Source organism: Ceratotherium simum, chromosome 21, assembly GCF_057802395.1.
Source record: "Ceratotherium simum simum isolate JZ-2026a chromosome 21, ASM5780239v1, whole genome shotgun sequence".
In the NCBI taxonomy this organism is placed as follows: domain Eukaryota; kingdom Metazoa; phylum Chordata; class Mammalia; order Perissodactyla; family Rhinocerotidae; genus Ceratotherium; species Ceratotherium simum.
In genome coordinates, this window is record NC_141920.1 from 1,956,921 (window position 1) to 1,979,690 (window position 22,770).

General features: G+C 53.3%; 2 protein-coding genes and 1 long non-coding RNA gene across 9 annotated transcripts in view; 1 reads left to right on the forward strand and 2 right to left on the reverse strand.

Annotated features, from left to right (window-relative positions):
* SS18L1 (SS18L1 subunit of BAF chromatin remodeling complex) overlaps positions 1-14,668 on the reverse strand; it is a 34,686-nt gene extending 20,018 nt beyond the window's left edge. For all 7 annotated transcript variants that reach the window (XR_015555539.1, XM_087445035.1, XM_087445036.1 and 4 more), the window contains exon 1: positions 14,498-14,668. Coding sequence is in view for 6 of the 7 variants with exons in the window: in XM_087445035.1 (XP_087301161.1) it covers positions 14,498-14,566 (69 nt within the window). In the remaining variant the exon portion in view is untranslated. The remainder of the gene's footprint in view (positions 1-14,497) is intronic.
* LOC147914171 (uncharacterized) lies at positions 1,659-14,365 on the reverse strand. The gene is made up of 2 exons (XR_015555541.1): positions 13,716-14,365; positions 1,659-13,599 (listed from the first exon to the last, which is right to left on the reverse strand). It is a non-coding gene; the product is annotated as an uncharacterized LOC147914171 (long non-coding RNA).
* Positions 14,669-14,993: 325 nt separating the features above from the next.
* PSMA7 (proteasome 20S subunit alpha 7) lies at positions 14,994-21,341 on the forward strand. Its single transcript, XM_087445043.1, has 7 exons — positions 14,994-15,162; positions 17,542-17,668; positions 18,392-18,516; positions 19,181-19,303; positions 19,772-19,891; positions 20,629-20,691; positions 21,115-21,341. The coding sequence occupies exons 1-7, from the start codon at positions 15,067-15,069 to the stop codon at positions 21,205-21,207; spliced, it is 747 nt and encodes a 248-aa protein (XP_087301169.1). The 5' UTR covers positions 14,994-15,066; the 3' UTR covers positions 21,208-21,341.
* The last annotated feature ends 1,429 nt before the right edge of the window (positions 21,342-22,770 follow it).

The following is a 22,770-nucleotide window of genomic DNA, read 5'->3' on the forward strand; positions in this document are numbered from 1 at the left end:
GGGAAACCACCAGGGGGCGCTGAGGGCCAGGAATTGCCCATGGAGCTCACCTGGGGGCATGTGAGGGGCAATTAAACACAGGAGGATGGGGCATTCCGGCCATTCACACATCAAGACTCTTTCTCCAGATGAAAGGAAAAACGACTTTTCATTTTCTTTTTTTAAAATATTTTATTTATTTATTTATTTTTGCGGGGAAGATCAGCTCTGCGCTAACATCCATGCCGATCCTCCTCTTTTTGCTGAGGAAGACTGGCCCTGGGGCTAACATTCAAGCCGATCTTCCTCCACTTTATATGGGAAGCTGCCACAGCATGGCCTGACAAGTGGTGCATCGGGGTGCGCCCTGGATCCGAACCCGGGCTGCCAGCAGTGGAGCACACACACTAACCACTATGCCACAGGGCCGGCCCCAGAAACGACTTTTCTTAAGAAAGGAAAACAACTGCGAAAGACCGTCTTCCTGTCCCTCCGAGAGCCACCCTTATATAAGGCTTCACAGCTTCAACTCGTGGACTCGTAATTCCGTGGCAAGAATTCTCTCCCAAGGACACACGCTGCATACTAAAACGTTTTATGCACAGATGTCCATCTCAGTATCATTGATAACAGCTCAAGAAAGGGGGAAGCAAGCTAACCCTGATGGCCTAGTTGTTAAAGTTCTGTGTGCTCTGACTCAGCAGCCCAGGTTCAGTTCCCGGCACAGAACCACACACTCATCTGTCAGTAGCTGTGCTGTGGCGGCGGCTCACATACAACTAGAAGGACTTACAACTACAATATACAACTATGTACTGGGGCTCTGGGGAGAAAAAAAAAGACAGAGGAAGATTGGCAACAGATGTTAGCTCAGGGCAACTCTTTCCCAGCAAATAAAAGGGGGGTGGTGCTAAATGGTCAATGACGGGATTACTTAAGCAAATTACGGTGTAACTATACAATGAGATGTCAGCCAGCTGCTACAAATGTTTTTGTAGTGTTTATAAGCATGAGAAAATGTTATACTGTTAGGATGTTTTTTTTTTAGCAAGAAGGGTACAGAGTACTATCTCAGTTAAGTTAAAAACACTCAGACAAAAGGCCAGGACCCATCAGGTGAAAGATGGTGGACAGGATGCCCACTGTGCTCTGAGCCCTTGCAGGCCCAGCTGGTGCGTGAGTGATGAAGAAGGGAACCGTTCATAAGGACAAAGAGAACAGGGCTGAGGGAGTAGTGCCAGCAGCAGCATTCTAGAAGTGGAAAGCAAATGGATGAGCGACAACCGAATTAGCAGAACCCAGGAGGCTGGATGTGACACTGAGCCACACTCAGGAGCCCATAGGGTTCAGGAAGAGATCCCGGGCCTTCCCCACAGCTACCTGGCCGGGGACGAGGGGGTGGGGGGCGGCACGGGGGAGAAGGGCAAGGCAGCTCCAGGGAAATGACCAGCCTCCAAGGAAAGTGCCAAGACACTGAAGGCAGAAGAGCACCTCCAGGTGAAGGCACAGATCAATCCGGCAGACTTTCCCCTGGTGCCCTAGTCCTAAACATGAGCGCACGGCTGAGCCACACCAGCATTTGCGGAAAGCCTGTAATTGAGACAAACCAAAAGCAGCCACAGAGGCCAAAACCTGGAGGAGATGAAGACTATGCAAGAAGGAAACTTAAAAAGCAAAAAGAAAGAAAACCACAACTATTATTAATATCCTTAAAAGATAAAAATTATCATATCCATAAAAAAAAGATGCTATTAAAAACAACAGAGATAGAACAAAAAAGAGTTCTCGGATATTTAAAATATATTGACCAAAGCAAAAACAATCAACAGAAGTGTTGGAATACAAAGTTGAAGAAAATTCCTAGAAAGCACATCAGAAAGACCAAGGTAGAAAAAAGAGACGATAATGAAATTAAAAGAACGATCCAAGTGGCCAAAAACAATTCTTCCATGACTTCCAGAAAGATGGAAAACAGAGAGAGAAAATTATCCAAAAACATCGTTCAAGGGGTTTTGTCAGAGCTGAAGGAGGTGAGTTTCCAGGTTCTCTAAGCACCCAACTTGCCAAAAAACACCGGGGACAAAGAGAGATCCTAAAAATGATAGGATGAGAAACAAGGGCACTGAGCTTCTCCACTCAGGCTAGTGGAGGAGCAATGACCCCAACATGAGGGAGACTTCCAGAGGAGAGATGACCTCATCCCAAGAGACTTCTGTAGGAGCAATGATCTGATGCTGAAGGAGACCTCCTGAGGAGAGATGACCTGATCCTAGGGAGATTTCTCGAGGAGAAATGATCTGATCCCTGGAGGAGACTTACTGAGGTGAGATGACCTGATCCCGAGGGAGATTTCTGTAGTAGTGATGACCTGATCCTGAGGAGACACTTCCTGAGGAGAGATGACCTGATGCTGAGAGAAACTTCCTGAGGAGAGATGACCCAATCCTGAGGAAGATTTGCTGAGGAAAGATGACCAAATCATGAGGGAGACTTCCTGAGGAGAGATGACCTGATCACAAGGAGAGACTTTCTTAGGAGAGATGACTTGATCTGAGGAGGACTACCTGAGGAGAGATGACCCAATCCTGAGGGAGACTTCCTGAGAGACATGACCCAATCCTGAAGGAGACTTCCTGAGAAGAGATGACCTGATCCTGAGAGAGACTTCCAGAGGAGAGATGTCCTGATTTCAAGGGAGACTTCCTGAGGAGTGATGACCCAATCCTGAGGGGAAACTTCCTATGGAGCAATTACCTAATCCCAAGAGAGACTTCATTAAGAGAGATGACCCAATCCTGAGGGAGACTCTCTGTGGAGAAATGCCATGAAGCTGAGGGGAGACTTCCTGAGGAGAGATGTCCCAATCTTAAGGGAGACTTCCTGAAGAGAAATGACCTGATCCTGAGGGGAGACTTCCTGTGGAGCAATGATCTGATCCCGAGAGAGACTTCCGGAGGAGAGATGACCCAATCCTGAGGAAGACTTCCTGAGGAGAGATGACCTGATCCTCAGGGGAGACTTCTTGAGGAGATCCTGAGGGGAGACTTCCTGAGGAGAGACGACCTGATCATAAGAGGAGACTGTTTGTGGAGCAATGACCTGATACTGAGGTAGACTTCTGCAGTAGCAATGACCCAATCCCAAGAGAGACTTCCAGAGGAGAGGAACCAATCCTGAGGGAAATTTCCTGAGGAAAGATGAAATGATCCTGAAGGGACACTTCCTGAGGAGAGATGACTTGATCCTGAGGGGAGACTTCCTGAGAAGAGATGACCCAATCTTGAGGAAGATTTCTTGAGGAGAGATGACTGGATCCCAAGGGAGACTTCCAGAGGAGACATGTCCCAATCTTAAGGAAGACTTCCTGGGGAGCAATGACCTGATCCTGAGGGGAGACTTTCTGAGAAGAGATGACCCAAACCTGAGGAAGACTTCTTGAGGAGAGATGAACTAATCCTGAGGGAGACTTCCTGAGGAGAGATGATCCGATCCTGAGGGAGACTTCTTGAGGAGAGATGTCTGATTCTGAGGGAGATTCTACAAGAGTGACAACCTAATCCAAGGGAGACTTCCTGAGGAGAAATGACCTGATCCCAAAGGAGACACCCTGAGAAGTGACAACCTGATCTTGAGGGAGACTTCTGTAGGAGCAATGATTCAATCCTGAGGGATACTTTCTGGGGAGAGATGACCTGATCCCAAGGAGACTTCCTGAGAGATGACCCCATCCTGAGAGAGGCTTCTGTGGTGGTGATGACTTGATCTTGAGGGGAGACTTCCTCAGGAGAGATGACCTGATCTCAAGGAGAGACTTCCTGAGGAGAGATGACCTGATGCTGAGGGAAACTTCCTGAAGAATGATGACCTGACCCTGATGGGAGACTTCTTAAAGAGAGACGACCCAATCCTGAGGGAGACTTCCAGACGAGAAATGTCTCGATCTCAAGGGAGACTTCCTGAGTAGAGATGACCTGATCCCTAGGTGAGACTTCCTGAGGAGCGATGACTTGATCTTGAGGGGAGACTTCCAGAGGAGACATGACCTGATCCTGAGGGAGATTTCTGTAGATGTGATGACTTGATCCTGAGGGAGACTTCCAGAGGAGAGATGACCTGATCCCCAGGGAGACTTTGTGAGGAGGGATGACTGATACCCAGGGAAGACTTTCTGAGGAGAGATAACCCAATCCTGAGGGAGACTTCCAGAGGAGAGCTGACTCAATCCTGAGGTAGACTTCCTGAGAACTGATGACGCAATCCTGAGGGGAGACTCTGTAGGAGCAATGACCTGATCCTGAAGTAGACTTCGTGAGGAGAGAGAATCTGATCCTGAGGGAGACTTCCCAAGGAATAATGACCTGATCCTGAGGGGAGTCTTCTGTAGGAGACATAATCCGATCCTGAGTGAGAGACTTCCTGAGTAGAGATGACCCAGTCCCGAAGGAGACACTCTGAGGAGCAATAACCTGATCTTGAGGGAGACTTGTCTCCTAAATTCTAGTCAGCCAAAACAAAGACCAAGTATGAGGGTAAAATAAACATACTTTCTGAACACAATTTAGGAAAATGCATCTGCCACCCAAATGACCCACACTCTTCAAAAATGTCAATGTCTTAAAGAAGACAAAAGAACAGTTCCTTACATGGGAAACTAAACATATGTGACTTGGAGTCTTTTTGTGCTATAAAGCACATACTGGGAAGAATGGGTCATTGGAATTAGGTCTGCAGATCAGATAACAGTACTGTTATCAACATTAGCTCCCTGATTTCAATCATTGTACTGTGGTTATAACGTCTTTGTTGTAAGGAAGGTCATGCTTGAGTATTTGCGAGTAAAGGGGCGTCATATCTGCAACTCATTCTCAAATGGTTCAGGCCACGATAATATGTACACACAGGGCAGGGAGGAGGGACAGAAGAGAGCAAATGAGGCAATATGTTAACATTTAGGGAATCGGGATGAAGAGAATACGGGAATTCTTTTTAAAAGTTCATGTCCCATGCACCTTTTCTCAGGAAGCTACAAAAGGATGCAGTCCATCAAAACAAGGGAGCAAACACCAAAATGGGAAGAACTGAGACCCAACACAGGAGAAGCCAAAAAATCTGGGACAATGGTGGAGGGAGACCCAAGGAGGCCCAAGAAGAGCAGTGCCAAGACAATGAACCTGACAGAATACCTGAGCTGAGAAGGCTTCCATGGCTGGAAGAGTCTGGGATAAACCAGTGAAAAATGATTTAAAAGGAGAGATTACCAACTCCAGGGAAAACAAAAGGCTGGGCAGGAAAAGTGGTCATATGATCCTGCGTGGGACACCATTCATTCATTCATTCATTCATTCATCTATTTAATTTATTTTTGTGAGGAAGATCAGCCCTGAGCTAACATCCATGCTAATCCTCCTCTTTTTGCTGAGGAAGACCAGCTCTGAGCTAACATCTATTGCCAATCCTCCTCCTTTTTTTCCCCAAACCCCCAGTAGATAGTTGTATGTCATAGTTGCACATCCTTCTAGTTGCTGTATGTGGGACGCGACCTCAGCATGGCCGGAGAAGTGGTGCGTTGGTGTACGCCCGGGATCCAAACCCGGGCCACCAGTAGCGGAGCGTGCGCACTCAACCACTAAGCCACGGGGCTGGCCCGGGACACCATTTATATTGTCACAACAATGTTTTAACACCAGAGGTGGATCTAATTCCAACCATGAGAAAGCCATTGTGGAGGAGTGAGGAGTGCAGGTGTGTGGTGAGTGAAATCCCCATTTTCCACCGTCATCACGTGAGATCAACAAATACTAGGGACTGAATATTTGTGTCCCCCTCAAAACTCCTATGTTGAAGCCCTAACTTCCAATGGGATGGTATTAGGAGGTCGGACCTTCGGGAGGCAATTAGGGTTAGATGAGGTCAGGAGGGTGGAGCCCCCCTGATGGGATTAGTGTCCTTACAAGAAGAGGAAGACACCAAAGCCCTCTCTCCCTCTCTACCAGGTAAGGCCACAGCGAGAAGGCAGCCATCTGCAAGCCAGGAAACAGGTGCTCATCAAGAACTGAACCTGTCAGTACCTTGATCTTGGACTTCCAGTTTCCAGAACTGTGAGAAATAAACGTATGTTGTTTAAGCCCCCCAGTCTATGGTATTTTGTTATAGCAGCTGGAGCTGATTAAGAAAACAGACAACACCTAAAACTAAACATGTTCGAGAAGTAGCCACTTGGTTTAGCAAGTGGTTCCACCACTTCTGCTGGAAGTGCGCGACAGAGTGCGGGGTGGAAGAATCACTCCTAGTTTTTAACACAAGCCCCACAGCACTACTTGACTCTTCGTGGACAGCACGGTTTTGATGAGTATAACATCTAACCTAAAAACAAGAAAACAAGTGACAGGAGGGAAACCCTGGCTCTCCCTGGGTCAGAGAGTATGGATATAGTTTTTATTTCCTTTATGCATTTGCGTTTATGATAATTCCTAAGACAGGCATGTCATTGTTTAAAAAGTGATCTTAAAGAAACCCAAAATGAGTATGGGACCACCTGAGCTAGGCAGATCCAGGCCTCATCTGGCTCCTCTCTACCTAGAGTGTGTCTAAAAATGTGCCCATAATACAAAGTTGAAAAATAAAGAAACCACGTACGCTGACTGGAGGATTAATGTACTTGGTGTACTTATTGCTGTCTTCTGTCGACACCAGGTTTCTAAGCTTTCTCACATGCAGTTTCACCTTTTCCTGCTTCAGGAGGCACGCCCCTCGCACTTTGCTCTCCTGGGAAGGCTGATTTTCTACAGGTTCAGAAGTGAGCTGTGCAGGCAATGCCACGGAAAAAGGAGTTTGAGACTGATGCAGCATGCGGGTTGAAACCCACGTGTCAGGTGTGGCCCATGGCCACATGGGGAGGACATTGTGGGCAGAGAAGTGCGAAGTTGGCAACACCACCTGGGGGAGCCAGAGGCCAGCACTGAGGGCCGCCCTGGCGAGCGGTGGTGAGATCCCCACTCTGAAGGCCCGTCCGAGGCCTTGGTGAGCATGACAGGGAGGAGGTTAGACCGCGCTCTTGCTCATAGTGGAGTGGCGGCAGCTGGCCAGATTCGGGCGGAGACTGACATGGGCACACATCTGCTTGGTGCCACATGGCAGCAGCGTGTGATCTTGGCAGCGGGGGCCCTGGGAGGCACCCGGAGATGACATCTGAGCCAGAGCTGGAAAGGTGACCAGGAGCACACAGGTGAAGACGGGAGAAAGGACAGCCCAGTTGGGGGGCACAGTGTGTGCAAAGGTGTGGCGGAGCAGGGCACGTCCAGGAGTGGAGACAAATTCCAGGAGCTGGAGATGAGGTTGTGGAGTGTCAGAGCAGGGGACAGTGGGGTGGCTGGGGATGGGAATCCTGTGCCCAGCGGAGTGAGGGTGACTTTCTCAATCGCAGCTTGGGCTGAGTGCAGAGGCTGATGGGACCAAGGTCACCACACACGTGGGCATACCTATTACCCACTGCTGCAAAACGAAACCCGCGCACTGTTGTTAAAACAACCATTTCTTAGTTCTCATGACCCCAGGCTGTCTGTGCAGGTCTGCGGCTGGTCTCACGTGGGATCATCACAGGGTCACCTGGTGGCTGGCCTCGTGGGACAGCTGGGATGCGTGTGCCTCCTTCTCCATGTGGTCATCCTGGTGCTCTCAGGGCTCTGAGAGGGCAGCCCCAGAGCACAAGTGCTTATCAAGCCTCTGCTATCACGCTGGCTGATGTCCCGGGGGTCAGAGGTTCATGGGGCCAAGGCCAGCGTCCACATGGGAGGAGGCTCAAGGGGTGCAGAAGTGAGAGATGTCACTCCATGGCCTCTGTCTCTGTAACAAGCCACCACGCAGGCTTTACAAAGACTTGGGCTTGGCGGTAAGGGAACTGAAGGGCAACAGGCTGGGAGGGCCAGGGCACTGCTTCCCACGGACATGGCCAGCAGAGAGAACACGCGAGCCAGGAGGCAGGGCTGGCACGGGACAGGCCTGGAACTGCTGAGGCCACATGGGCAGTCCTGACTGGGTGGGTAAGGATGACAGAGACCAGGAAAGGGAAGGGGCTGGGGGTCCCAGAGCCCAGAAAGAGAGTGGGGGACAGGGGCTGGCACCAGCAGGGAAAGCTGGGTGAGGATCTCTGCGGAGGGAGCAGCCCCCCATGACAACCTGTGTGCGGCCCTGGAAGAAGGGGCACAGAGAGGCCTGGGAGCTCCGAGGCTCACTACTGGGGAGGGCTCAGGTCACCCCACAATGGGCAGAAAAATCCCTCACAATGTCCCTGTGGCTGTTCTTTCAATCAACAAAGATTTGCTGCTTTCTGGTTAAATGGGAAGAGGTTCACGGGCATGCCGAAGTTCAGGCAGCCCCAAGTGAAAGGTGGGCCACGTGCGCCCACCCAAGGCCACCAGGGCTAACCAACCCCCGCTCCTTCTGGACGTGTGCCCCCTCACTGTGTGAACACATGGAAACAATCCCTTCCCGCTGGTCTACATCGCGCCCTTTCCTCTCTGGTGTCTTGGAGACTGTCCTGTCTCAGTGCGTGAAGATCCCACCCCATTGTTTCCTAAGCTCCAGGGCATTCCACATGGTATTCAGTTGGTCTCCCATCTTCCACCGCTACAAAGAGTGCCGCGATGCACGCCCCCACACGCGGGGTGGACGGACATGTGAGGTATATTCCTAGGAGCCGCCTGAGGTGTGAGAGGGACGAGCTCTGGCTAACTGGACGGCTAGTTAAGCATCACCAGGTGGCTGAGCCACCCTGGCACTTGTGCCCCCTCTTCCCACTGCCGATCTCAGGGCAGACGTTGCTAATGATCAGGGCTCTATCCCCCAGCACACGGCAGCTGCCACCACTGGGCAACATCAGAGCTCGGCAAGCGGCGCTACAGACTCTGCTGACGGAAGCCAACGGGACCCCCTGAACATATACCCAACTGCAGAGTATGTGAATTAGGTGAGTTTCAAAAAAACCCAAACCTTACACACATGCAGTGTCCTTGGGAAGAGCTGGCTCTGCCCCTGGTCCTATCTCTGTGTGTGACACACACGTCCAATTTCCAGACTCTCAGGACCCTGGAAAACATCTTAACGTCACTGCAACAGCGAACATACTTTCATCTTCCTTAGGCCGCGCGGGAGTCACTTCCTGTCTTCAGTGTTGGGGATGCTCATAAACGTGTGAACACAGCACAGCAAAACCACTCTGCTTCTGCGAGAGCCCCCATGCTGAAGGGGGAGGGGCGCGATGCATGGAACGCGGCACATCCAGACACGTCTCACCCCGCAGGTCCCTTTTCTGGACTTGGCGATAGTTTCCTGCCATCTGGATGGAACCCTCGCCTCCCTTTCGGAAGGCCGCTGATAAATCCTGGTTAAACGTCTGACCCAAAGGCTGAAGACGATCGGTCACCAGGCCGAGCACGCTCCTGAGCCAGGTGATGTCTCTAACTAGAGGCACGGCCTGTGAGGGGCTCACACAGCATCCTCGTTTAAAACAAGGAAGCTGAGGTGCAGAAGGCTGAGCCTGGCTTTCCACCAGAATAAGAATATGAGCCCAGGAAGCCCCCCTAGCTCCACGGAGTCCATCCCCATCCTTGCGCCCAGGCCACTCCCCCCCAGCGGTCTCCAACTGAAGAGAAACATAAGGAGCCCATGGCGACGGGCATTCTGCACAGGAATCACGTGCTGGCCAAGCGGAATGAGGCCTCGTCACAGGAGCCCCCTCTGCACAGACATCTAGCACCTTCTCCCTCTCGACTCCTGTCCCGTTCACACGGCAGGGTAAGCAGTTGAGGTGCACGCTGTGGATCAGACAGTCAAGACTGACCCAACCTCTTCCCAGGTCCTGCAGGACTTGGCGACATCAGCACCAGGCCCCCCTCACTCCTGCCTCTGTGGGGCTGGGCATGATAGTTCTTCACGCGCAGCCAGGGGATCCCAGGGAAGTGGCCTTCAGACCACAAGCACACAGGAGCAGGTGCCCAGGCCCCAAACCACTGGCCCAGGGAACAAGCTGGGGGCAGAGGGCCGGAGCCACAATGAGAGAGCTAACAGGGACACCTGTGAGTGTCACACAGCAAGACCCAGCTGCTGTCCCTCTCCCTCTGCCTCCACACTGTGCACACAGCTACCACATAGAAGATAGGTGCAGCCTGTGGATGAGGCAGCCACTGGACAAGGCAGGTGACTGCTTTAGAAGGGAAAGGAGTGAGAGGGAGGTGGGGTGGGCACTGCACTTTATCCAGACGCTCCCTGGTCCTCCAGGCCTGAGGGGCTCCCAAAGGGCTCCTGAGGGCCTGAGCAACAGGCAGGGAGCACACCTTCTTTGGAGGAGCACCCAGCAGGAGGGCCTTTGCCAGGTTTTACTCGGCAGAGGGGACAGAGGCTTGGGCATGGCTAGACGCCATGCTTCCCCACCAGAGGGGGCTGGAGTCAGAGCCTCTGCAGTGCTCAGGTCCAAGTGTGCTCAAGTGCCTTGCAGAGCAGCACCCTCACCAGGCAGCATTTTAAGACACAGAAGTTGACAAAGAAGCCAACTAAGAGCCGACCAGCATGCAGCAGCCCCGGTCCCAGCTTCTCCTGCGACTCCACGGTGTCCGGTCCTCACCCCTCCCCAGGGCTGGCCCCAAGAACCTGAGTGAGGGGACACTGCCCCTCCCATCCCTGAGGATTGTTCCCGGGGGCCTCTGCTCACTGGGGAGAAAGTGCGTTCAGTAACAACTGCCTAAAAGGATCAATCAGCCAAGTTAATGGGAGGCTAGGAGTGCCCAAGCCATTTGTAGTCATGGGGACAGCTTTAACTTTAAAAATGGCCAATTTACTTTCCTTATCAAATTAGCCCATGTTCTTTAAGACAAGGAGTTCCAGGTGTGAGACAGCACAGGGCACCTACCCCCGACCCAGATGGCCAGCCCTTACCCGTGCCCCTGCCCCCCAGCCCCTGGGCATGGAGGACACTGGGGCAGGGCTGGTCCCCCTTTGGTCCCTGGCTCTCAGACCCCCGCACAGCACCCGCCCTCTCTGGTCTCACTTTCCTAAACTAGACCCAGATGTCCCCTTGCCTATCAGCTCTGTCCTGTCCCCATCGACCTTGTCTCTGCTGCACAAGGTACAGAAGGACTAGACGCCATTCCCACCCTCCAGCCAAGGAAACAAACTAAGAACACCAACACAAACAGTAACAATAGCACTTACATTTATTAAGCAACTACTGTGTGCCAAGCAGCAAGGCCGATGCTCAGGGGCCCCTCTAACGTGCCTAAGCGCAGCCTCGCGGTCCATGGAGATGGCTGCAACCCCACCCCACCAGAGCTGGACAGTGGGGATTCGCTGGTCCCAAACCAGGGGACGGCAGTGCAGGGCAGGTCCCAGCCTGCGGGCCAGCTAGCCAGGCACGAGGGCCACTGAAGTTTGCTGGGACACTGCCCCTCTCCACCTGAGAGTCCTCGGCAAAGTCGTGTCCCCTGTGGTTCTCACCAAAGCGCAGTTCTGCAAGCGTCTCACCCCACACTAAAACTGTGCTCAGTCACCCCAGGCTCAACCACCCCGGCACACAGCCCAGGCTTCCAGCGCAGGCTGGCTCTCCCTGTCCTCCCAGGTTTGGCCCCCTTCCTGCTCCATGCAGACCACGGGCCGGACCACCGGGACCCCCTCAATCTTCCAGACCCTTCTATGCAGGCCATGCATGGGACCACCTGCAACTCCCTCGACCTTCCAGACCCTTCCTAGCTCTGTTCCTTGGTTCTCCTTGTCTGGAGTACCACTCCCCCACACATCCTCTGTTACAGGTTGAGTTGTGTCCCTCCAAATGATATGTTCAAGTCCTAACTCCCAACACCTGTAGACGTCACCTTATCTGGAAATAGGATCTCTGCAAACGTAATCAAGTTAAGAGGAAGTCATACAAGGTCAGGGTGGACCCTACACCCTATGACTGGTGTCCTTACGACAAGAGGGAAATTTGGACACAGAGACATATACAGAGGAGAAGCCAGGTGAAGACAGAGACAGAGATTGGGGTGATACGTTTAAAAGCCAAGGACACCAAAGATTGCCAGCAACCATTAGAAGCTCAGAGAAAAGCATGGAACCACCCTCCCTCAGAGACCCAGAAAGTATCCAATCCTGATGACACCTTGATTTTGGACTTATGGCCTCCAGAACTGTTAGAAAATAAATTTCTGCTGTTTTAAACCACGCAGTTTGTGGTAGTCTGTTATGACAGCCCCAGGAAATGAATACATCTGCCTATCCCAAGCACTTCCACTCACAGACCCGGCGTCCCAGATGCCCCAGTGTGTACTGGGCACTAACTGTGCCAGGCTGGGGACACAACAAAGAATAAATCGGTGACCCGCAAACTTGGGAGCCCAAGCAGTGTGCCAAGGTGCTACACTCACCACATGACCACCGAGGGAGCATGAAGGAGGGCACATCTGAGCGGAGCCTGGAAGGCTGAGTAGGAGTTTGCCTGACAAATTCCTACCCAGATATACTCTAAGGACAAGGAGTATACTTACTGCTCTTGCACTACCAAGCAGGCTTCTGAGAAACCCTTCGCTTTTCTCAATGCTCTGAGCACGAGCACACGCTGTGGACACAGCTCACGCGCTGCTCACGCCCTTCTCAGACTGCCAGTAAAAGAGCCCTGGGTACATATATTCACCGTGAGAACACTAAGGCAAGTCCACGGATTGCTGGCCCCACCAGGTCAAACCAGGTGATAGCCTAATTGAAGACCGGCTTGTGTCGATGGCCAGCAGGCCGACTTTCTGCCTGGAATGCCATCCACAGGTTTCCCTCTTTCTGATCGGATGTTTGGGGGCAATGCTCTAACACACACGTTTGCCTGGAGAATTTGGGGAGCTTTAGCAGGGGGCAGATGCACAGTGCAAATAACTGGATAAATGCTGAAGCCAAAGGTGGTTTCAGGAACGGTAATGTGCTTATCACACTAAGGCTCCAAAGAGCCAGGGTGCTGAGAGACTCCTGGACGGCCAACACGTGCCTCTGAGCCAAGCACCTGACCCTCGGCCAGCCCAGTGTCTCCATATCCAGCGTCATAGTTACAGCAGACCCCCGGAGCCAGCGTTCAGGTTCAACTCCCGGCTCCACCACTTACCAGCAAGGCACTCAGCCTCCCTGTGCTGCAGTTTCCTTATCTACACAATGGAGATGATAGTAACTACCACGAGGAATTAAGTGAGTTAACATCTGCAAAGCTCTCAGTGCAGGGCCTGATATGCAGTAAGCACCACATAAGTGTTTACTACACACCAAAAAAAACCCCCACTTTTAAGTCTATATTTCTGCTGCTTCTCAAATCGCCTCTCTCCTGTTTAGAGTTTCCTGAGGCACCTCATGTGTCAAAACCAGCCACAGCAAAGGTGGTCTCGAAACAGATGAGAGGCTGAGGACAACGCGTGTCATCAAGAGGCCGCAATCATCAAGGTGAACGCCCTTGGGGAAATAAGAGGCTCAGGGGAACAGGACACACTGCTGTTGACCTCAGAAATCCAGAGATTAGAAAAGAAATCAATGCAGCTATCAAGCACGCTGAGAAAATTCAAACGGGAATGGCTAACACGGATCTTCTTCTGAACTTGTCTTCTAAAAAGAAACAGCAGAAAATTTAAAATCTCAATTTCAAAACTTAAGGCTTTTGTTAAAGGTGTCCCCAAACCCATATAAAAGTTATCTCTAAAAAACCACAAGACCAAACTTACAAAACTCGGGGAAAAGCTGTAAAGAGAATCTGCACACTTGGTTAGGTGAGGAGGTGTCCGGCCCAGTGTCACGCTGAAAAACAATTTCACACGCGAATAAGGGCCTGGAAGATTGGCCAGCAGGTCAACCCCGAGGTGTTGCGCGCTCCTTAAAGGGCTGCAGGGCTGAGGAAACGGCGTCCCACACTCGGGACGCCCCCCTTGGTGCCTTGGAGTGCCAGCATCTTAGTAAGGCGAAGGGCGTAGCCGGCTGCTGAGCCAGGTCCCCGTCGCCCCGCGCCCCGCGCCCCCTTCACTTGCCAAGCTGCACGCAGGGGCCAGGGGCCGCCCGCCGGGCTGCGCCACCGCCTTCGCCAGCCAGGCGGGTCTCCGCGGACGTCACCCCGCGGGCACCCAATCCCGCCGCCCTGCGCCCTGGCCTGGAAGGCGGCGGGTCCCCACTGCGCCGGGCGCGGCCCGGGATTATTCTCCACTTGGCCCCTCGGATACCATTCCGAGGACACCACCTGTGGGGCACCACCCGGCGGACACCACCGCTCGGACATCACCCCGCGGGCGACTGGCCCCGCCGCCCTGCGCCCCTGCCCGTGGCCCCGCGCGCCCCCGACCAAGTTGGCGCAGGCCGGCCGCGGAGCGCGCGCGGGGCCTCGTCGGGGTCGCGGTCGTCGGCTGCGCCCCGGCTTTGTTCGCGCTCCGCGCCCGCCGGCTGCCTGTGCCCCGGCCCCGCGCGCCCGCCCGCACCCCGCGGGCCCCCGGCCCGAGGCCCCCGGCCCCCAGCCCACCTTCTGGATGGTTTGCTGTGTGACCTCCCCTTTGCCTCTCGGCCGAGCAGACGCAAACGCCACCGACATCGTCGCGGACACAGAGTCAGCCCGAGATCATCAGGGTTTCTTCTCCGGCTGCGATCGGCGGCCCGAGGTGCTCATTCTCTGCAGTCGCTGGGGGGCGGGGGGCGCGGGGGGCGCCGCGCCGTGGGCTCGTCCGCCCCGCCGCCGCCGCCGCGCCGCCCCCGGGCCCGCAGCTCCGCAGCCCCGGGCGACCCCGCCCCAAGCCCCAGCCCCGCGCGGCGCCCTGAGCCGCCGCCCCGCGCTCCGCGTCCGGCCCGCCGCCGCCGCGCCTCCCCCGCGCCCGGCCGCCGGTGGTTCGGCCCGGCCCCGCCCCGGCGCGCGCACGTCCGCCCGACGCCGCCTGACGCGCGGGTCACCGCCTTACGCCAGCGGCGCAGTCGGCGGCGCCGGGGGCGGGCGGGCGCGCGGCGCGGGCGCAGCGGCGTCGTGAATCGCGGGCCGCGCCGGCCGTGAGTGTGCGCTTTTCCCGGGCCGACTGCCCCGCGCCGCTCCGCTCCGCCGGCATGAGCTACGACCGCGCCATCACCGTCTTCTCGCCCGACGGCCACCTCTTCCAAGTGGAGTACGCGCAGGAGGCCGTGAAGAAGGGCTCGACCGCGGTGAGCGGCCGGCCGGCGGGGCCTGCGCGCCCGGGCGGGGGCGGCGGAAGCGGGCCGGGCCGAGGGACGCGGGGCGGGCGGGGGCTCAGCTCGCGGGGAGGCCGCGGCACGCGGGGGGACGCCGGAGCGGGCCGGGGGGAGCGGGGGAGGCCCCGGCGTGTTGGGGGCGCGGGCCGGGAGGTCGGCCGCGGAGAGGGGGAGGAGGCGGGGAGACGGCCAGAGTGCTCGTGGACAGAGTGGGGTGTTGGGGGGCTTCGCGCGCCCCCTCGGTCCCGGCGGGTGGCGGCGGCGGCGTCTCCGGACCGAGGACCCACGTTACCGGCCGGGCGGGGCCCGGGTGCGTCTTTCGAAGAGCTTCCCCCGAGTGGCCGCGCAGAGGGCCTTCTCGGGGTCGCAGGGAGGCTTCGCTTGGATTGGCCTTTCGGAATTACCACAGGGGCGTTAGTTGAACACAGGGAAGTCGTAACGTTCGTGTTACTAAAGGAAGCAGGAAAGGGGCACGTTTGGGAACCGTGATGTCGCACCACATTGCTCTCATCACGCTGATTTTCACGTAGGGACCAGTGTGGTCCATGTTTGCCGGTCACTTTAGACGGGTGCCTTGGAGACCAGCGAGTTCAGTGTCCGCAGTACATTTCAAAGAGCCAGTTTCCTTTCTCTCTGGTGTCTCCAGAGCATGTGAGCGCCTGGGGTGACGGCCATCTTGGCGGGGTACCTTTGCACCGGCCCTCGGGGAGCTCGGTGTGGCTGCGCTGATGCACCTCAGGCGAGCAGAGGTGCAGGCGCCGCACCGGGCAGCAGGACTGGCTGTTACTGGCTCTGTGGATGTTCTTTAAGTAAGCACGTGACTTCGGTGAACTGCATCTAGACAACTCCCCGCCAGGGGACTTCCCCCACTAGGGAGAGCAGGTGTCGTGAGGTCCAGGTGGGCTTCTGGAACAAAGAGTGGCAGATTCTCAGAGTCCGCCCGCAGTTCCCAGGGCGGCTCCCGGCTGCTAGCAGGCTCTCACTGCTTTGATCCCTCCTCCGTTGGGCAGTGTGCTGTCCCATCATCCCCTTCACCTCTGAGCTTGTACCTCTCATGTTGACCACTGTTTGAAATTTAAATTCGTGGTGCCTTTGAGACACTTGTCAGTTTGCTTATGGGTCAAACTGTATGATAGTTTTAATTTTTATCATCTGGTATTTCAGAGATGTGAGCAGGCAGAGAGAAAGACATGGGGTTCTGTGAATTTCGAAGTCTTTCTCATTTCCCAAATCTCTTTTGAAATTAAGGCCCAAAATCCATCTTGTGACCTAACTCAGCTAAAAGAGCACTGGAAGAGTTGACAGCTCACCCCCCCATTCCCATCCCCAGTACTACCTTGGGCCAGCCCAGGTGGCTAGCTTTGCTTAACCCACCTAGCATCTCTGGGCATGGCCTTCTTCTCGGCCCTGGGGGAATTCTGAAGATACACGAGAAGGCTCCTTGAAATCTGAAACACTGCAGACCAGTGCTTTCCAACCACGGGTGATTCTGCATTTGGCAATGTGTGGAGACATTTTTCCTTGTCCAAGATGGTGGAGAGGTACTACTGGCACCTAGGGATAGAGGCCAGGGATGATGGTAAACATCCTGCAGTGCTTGGACAGTCCTCTGATTCTAATCAAAGAATTCACCAGCCCAAATGGCTACAGTGCTGAGGCGGAGAAACCCTGCTCTACACAAAGAGGGGATGTTGCTTTCCCAAGTGATTGTCCCATTTGTGTCTGCTCCTGCCTTCACTGGCTGGTTTACTGGCTGCCAGTGCTTTTTCCCTGTTTTGAATACGTCCTTCTTCCGTCTACAGTATCTGCCATAAACAGAGAGCAGTTGACACCTGTAATGCTTGATACAGTTGTCCACCTGACAGCAAATCAGGCCTTCTCCACAGCTGTGCACACTGGTGTGCAATAGTGCAGGAGAGGGTGGGGCAGCTTTTAGTGTAATTTCACAACTGCAGAAACACTACTCTCAAAACACCTGACTTGAATGTTAGGGTCTCAGGCTGAAAGGCGCCTTTTGTTGGAGTCTTTCATTCACTGGGTTGAATTGATACATGTGCTTATACACACTTATTATTACAGTACTTATTAGTTGTGTTGTAACTGAAACTACATAACAGTATTTTAAGCCACAGGACTAAGCACTTAGGTCATGATACCTGGGCTAGCTCTGCCAGAAGCAGATCAATACCCATGGTCTGCAGGGTGTGGTGCCCAAAGCAGTGGTCCAAGGAGTGGGGGAGTGGTGTGCATGGGCTGCTACCCCTGGGATATTCACATCTGCTCTTAATGCTCTGTGTGGAGTGGCAGAATCTCATGTCACTTTGTTAAGTGCTGTGTTGATTTTTATTGAAGGTCGGCGTTCGAGGAAAAGACATTGTTGTTCTTGGTGTGGAGAAGAAGTCAGTGGCCAAACTGCAGGATGAAAGAACCGTGCGGAAGATCTGCGCTCTGGACGACAACGTCTGCATGGCATTCGCGGGTGAGTCGGGGGCTGGTGCTCTGTTCCTCGGAGGCTCGGCGAAGACGTGCGCTTTGGAGGTTAGCCTGAAGGGTGGGCTATTGGGAGACATGTAAACCGGCTAAACTAAAATCATTTAAAAGCATCGATTTGGGCCTTTAAGAAAACGTTTGGCCATGGTTTGGGGGGCAGGGAGCTTTCCTTCTCAGGTGGCTGAAGCACAGGGGCTAAATGAATAAACCCCAGGACGAGGGGGCTGTGCTGTTGCCTCCACTGCTGCTATCAGCCCGATGCTGGATCGGAGTTACAGTCTAGAGAAAGGTCAGGCTCTCCACAGCTAACTGCACCTGTGAAGTGGAGAGAGCCGGACAGTGCCCTGTTGTCAGGGCCTGCAGTGTGTTCTTGGCACTTGGGTCGTTTGACTCATTGCCTCCCTCAAGCAGGTCCAGTTCAGGAAGATCCGCGTTCACCTAAACTAGAGGTTGACTTGCCTTGTCAAAGGATTAGTGTGTTTAAATATGCTCTGACAGGCACAATTCTTTGTACACCCAACTTTCTCAGAGAAGCTCACAGAGGCCAATCATTCCACTGTCATCACTCAGAATGACCTCAGTGTTGGTTTCACAGAACTGGTTTTGGAATCTTTGCCAAAGGTTAGCGCTGTCCACTTGTGTGATCTGTGCTGTCCTTGCTTGGAGTAGACGAGGTGTGGCTCAGGTGGGATCCTCTCTGCCATCGTTGCAGGCCTCACCGCTGATGCACGGATAGTCATCAACAGGGCCCGGGTGGAGTGCCAGAGCCATCGGCTGACCGTGGAGGACCCGGTCACTGTGGAGTACATCACTCGCTACATCGCCAGTCTGAAGCAGGTGGGTGCCCACTTGCCCATGACCAGTTCTGGCTAGGAGCAGTCGCTTTGTCATGGAAGGTGTCCTCCCTTGGTGTTGCGCGTGGATGGTTGCATGTGTCACTTTAGGGGAATCAGACAACTGCACTTGTTCCACGCGCAGTCCCATCTGTCCTTGTACAGGTGTAATTTACTAAAGCTTGTCCATTTCAGCAGCATTGTTCTGTTCTCATTTAGGTGCAGTCCAAATTCCTATTGCTGGAGGGCAACGATAGTTTTTATCTTGCCATTCTGAATGATGGGTCACTAAGCAGCTGGGAGGGGGCTGAAAAACACTCCCCCTCTGGTGAAATGCTAGTCGTCCTTAAACCTAACTGTGTAGCCAGAATGCGTGTCTGTCATCAAAATAATTCCAAAGTCTCAGTTGTGCTCCATGATGTGATTCTGGTCATAGGAGTGTCTTTTTCTAAGAGTGAAAATGCAGAAAAGAAAGGGGGAATGCTGAAAACTATTGGCTGATTTCATTTATTATTTGAATTGCAAATAACCTGGAAGTGTGCTTAGTAGTTTCTTTTCATCCCTCCACTCAAAGCAGAGCTCGGAATGTCACATATGTTACTTAGGGTGGGTTCTGTGGGGCCTTTCGTGCTATGAAGACGGTGTTAACGCGTTCCTTTTCCCGCCAGCGCTACACGCAGAGCAATGGGCGCAGGCCGTTTGGCATCTCTGCCCTCATTGTGGGTTTTGACTTTGATGGCACCCCCAGACTCTATCAGACTGACCCCTCAGGCACATACCATGCCTGGAAGGTGAGTCTCTGACAAAACAGGGGCTTCAGGGTTTGCAGGCCATTGGGAGGAACTGGGCCTAGTCCTTCAAATGTGTGTGCACGCACACACCACGTTTGTTCCACGACACCCCTACTGGTGTGGGAGCAAAGAAGTCATTAAATGTTGCCGTTCGGGAGAAAGTCAAAGCACAGTGGGGTGTAAGGATACGTGGCCTAAAGGAAAACTGCCTGTGTGCCTTTCAGTAACGAAACAGAAGTAGATCCCATCCCTGATAAGAACCAGCACCAACTCCCAATAGCCCTTTGTGAAAGGAAGCCATAGGGCAGGGCCTGGGGCCCAGACCCAGTTCCCTCCAGACTGCCTCTCACCATAGCACATGGGAGAGCAGGCAGGGCAGTGGCTGGCTGGCCCACAGGGGTGGCCCTGTTTTTGGGCTGGCTCTGGATTGTCATGCCCTGCATCATATAATACACCTTTCTGTTTCAGGCCAATGCCATAGGGCGGGGTGCCAAGTCAGTGCGTGAATTTCTAGAGAAGAATTATACTGACGAAGCCATCGAAACAGACGATCTGACCATTAAGCTGGTTATCAAGGCCCTCCTGGAAGTAAGTTTGCATTTGATCTCTGGGCAAGATGGTGAAGACACCCACACCGGGTGGTGGTTCTTGGGCTGGGCAGAATGGGCAACTGACGAGAGGGCAACAAGGAGGTGGCGAGGGTGCCAACGGTAATGCCAGATACCTGAGGGCTTGCTGTGCTGGGCACTGCTCGGCACTTTATTAGCTCCTTTGTAGGCTGGGGCAGTTGAGGCAGCAAGAGGCTAAGTAGTTGGCCAGGAGCGCACAGGTCACAGCCATCACTCAGCCTTGTTGCAGCTCAAGCTGCTGCTGGAGTCAGGGGATTGGAAAGGAAACTGGGAGTAACGGTTGGGAGTCATGAGGACTTGGGTTTTGTCAAGACGGTGGAGGTGCTGGCAGGTGAAGCCAGAGGCCAGGGCGGGGTAGTTGGAGGACCAGGCTGGGGTCCAGGGTTCAGAGCTCAGATGTGGGAAAGGCTGCATGTAGAGGGGCGAGATGTGAACAGAGCTGCTGTGCAAGAAGGACCAGTGACCCAGCCCAAGTCCGACTGCCAGCAGATGGACGGGCGCAGGTGTCGCTGACCCTTTGCATGTGACGTGCCGGTAGAACAAAAGCTTTGGGTGCTGGGACTTCAGTGTGTCCTGCCCTCTTCCCTCATGTGGCAGTGCTGGGTTCAGGTGCACACACCATCATTGGAGGTGCTTGCCAGAGCTGTTTGGTCTGGAGGTGGGCGAGGTGTCTGATGTTCTTCTCTCCTCTCCAAGGTGGTTCAGTCAGGCGGCAAAAACATTGAACTTGCTGTCATGAGGCGAGATCAGCCCCTCAAGGTAATTACCAAGTTTGTTTGCTGTCTTCACTTATGGAGAGTTCCCCGTGATCAGGGCAGGGGCAGTACAAGTTCAAGACCCTTCTGCTGTGGCTTCAGCACTGGGAAAGAGGTTCTTTCCAAGGCTCTCCACAGTGAGTCAAAAAGAAAGCATTCCAGTGTTGGTCTCCACGGTGTTAAAGATAGTACTCGCGCGTGCTCTTGGCACGCTGAAAAGCTCTCAACTGTGGATTTGCTTCTGCTTTTTAATAGGCTCTGACTGTTGTTGGCTGGATCAGGCACACAGGGCCTTGTTTTCCTGTAGTGGCAGCTGTGAGGTGTAGTTTGGCCAGAGTCCAAGGGGTTCCCTCCCCAAGGGGGCACTGGTGCTCTGGGGCACCTTGTGTGGCTTGGGGGCTAACCATAAATTCTTTTTCTTTGGTAGATTTTAAATCCTGAAGAAATTGAGAAATACGTTGCTGAAATTGAAAAAGAAAAAGAAGAAAACGAAAAAAAGAAACAAAAGAAAGCATCATGATGAATGAAATCTTACTTGTATTGGTTTTTAATTCAAATCATGGATGATTTTCAGAATGACATGTAGGCATTTCCATTCCATTTATCCATACTGTCCAAGTGTCCTACAGTAAACTTCCATATTTTTTAACCTTTTTTTAGAGAGTGTGTATCTTTTGGGTGTAATTATGATAGCTCTTTAGAAAATTTCCCTAACTTCTGGTTTCTGAGCACTCTCGAGTGTGAGCTTTCCGTTCCGTTCCTTGGTGCCAGGCTCTAAGTGAGTGGGTCCTCCCTTGGGGTTTGTGGGAGGGCTTTAAGGAGTCCAAGCAGCATGCAAAGTGCAACAGGTGCTGTGCACGGCTGCAGACAGGCACTGCAGATGGGTGCATCAACTCAGTGTCTCTCCTTGAAGGGTTCTAAACAGATGGACTGACTTTTGGTTTCTTCACAGACCTCCACTCAAATCCTCGAACGTCAAGGACACAAGCACAAACAGCACTCAGTTTAAGTCTTGAACTCAGAACTCTACAGAACAGCAGCTGTGTTCAAATTGTACTGTATTCCTGGATTTAGATCAACACTTAGCATGTCACATATTTTCTATCTTAAGACTTATGGCACTGGCTACTCCCCACCCTCTTGCATTTTAGCCAGAAAGACTGCTCTTTTAGCTTCCAGGCCAGCAGCAGTTTAAGTCATGGTCCTAAGGTTTGTCTTTACAGAAAAATCCTCACCATCTCCTTCACCTGCACAGCTTTGCAGCCTCCCATGAGGCCCTGGTACCAGTCCTTGTGATGGAATTGCCTTTTGGCTCCCTGCACCCCAAGAATACCAGGGTTTTTGGGTCCTCAGGCTGGCCGCCCCTGCCAACTGCTGTTAGGACTCCGGGGCTCTGCTTTCGACCTCAGTCCACAGCTTCTCTTGCTTGGGGTTCTCATCTAATGGCACATAGACATTTTTCCTCTAAAAAGGAGTAAAGAGGCCCAGATGCGTTAAGCTCAGCATAAAATGCATAATTGTCAAAATGGTTGTCAGTGTTAAGAGCAAGGTTAGTCACAGGTGGTAGACTATGACCTGACTAGATTCTCTAGCCGAGAAATACCTGTTTGCTGAGTCACCTAACTAGTTTAGAATTAGTGCCCTGGCTACCTGCATCTAGTATGTACACTATGGAAGACTTGTATTTTTTATTGGTCAAGGACGTTGGTTGCCAAAAAATGAAAGGTTGCCAGGAATTTGTTCAGGTTCTGAAACTGATGGCTGGGCTCAGCAATACAGGCCGACTGCCTGCTGCCCAGTCATGCTCTGGGCCTGACTAATCAGGCAGGTACTGAAGGGAGAGGGACACAGCTGACTGGAGGGGCCTTATCCTCTGAGATTGCTTTTAAAAAGTCACCAGAGGGGCTGGCCCAGTGGCGTAGTGGTTAAGTTCATGTGCTCTGCTTCGGTGGCCTGGGGTTTGCGGGTTCGGATATCAGGCGCAGACCTACACACTGCTCGTCAAGCCATGCTGTGGTGGTGTCCCACATATAAAATAGAGCAAGACTGGACAGATGTTAGCTCAAGGACAAGCTTCCTCAAG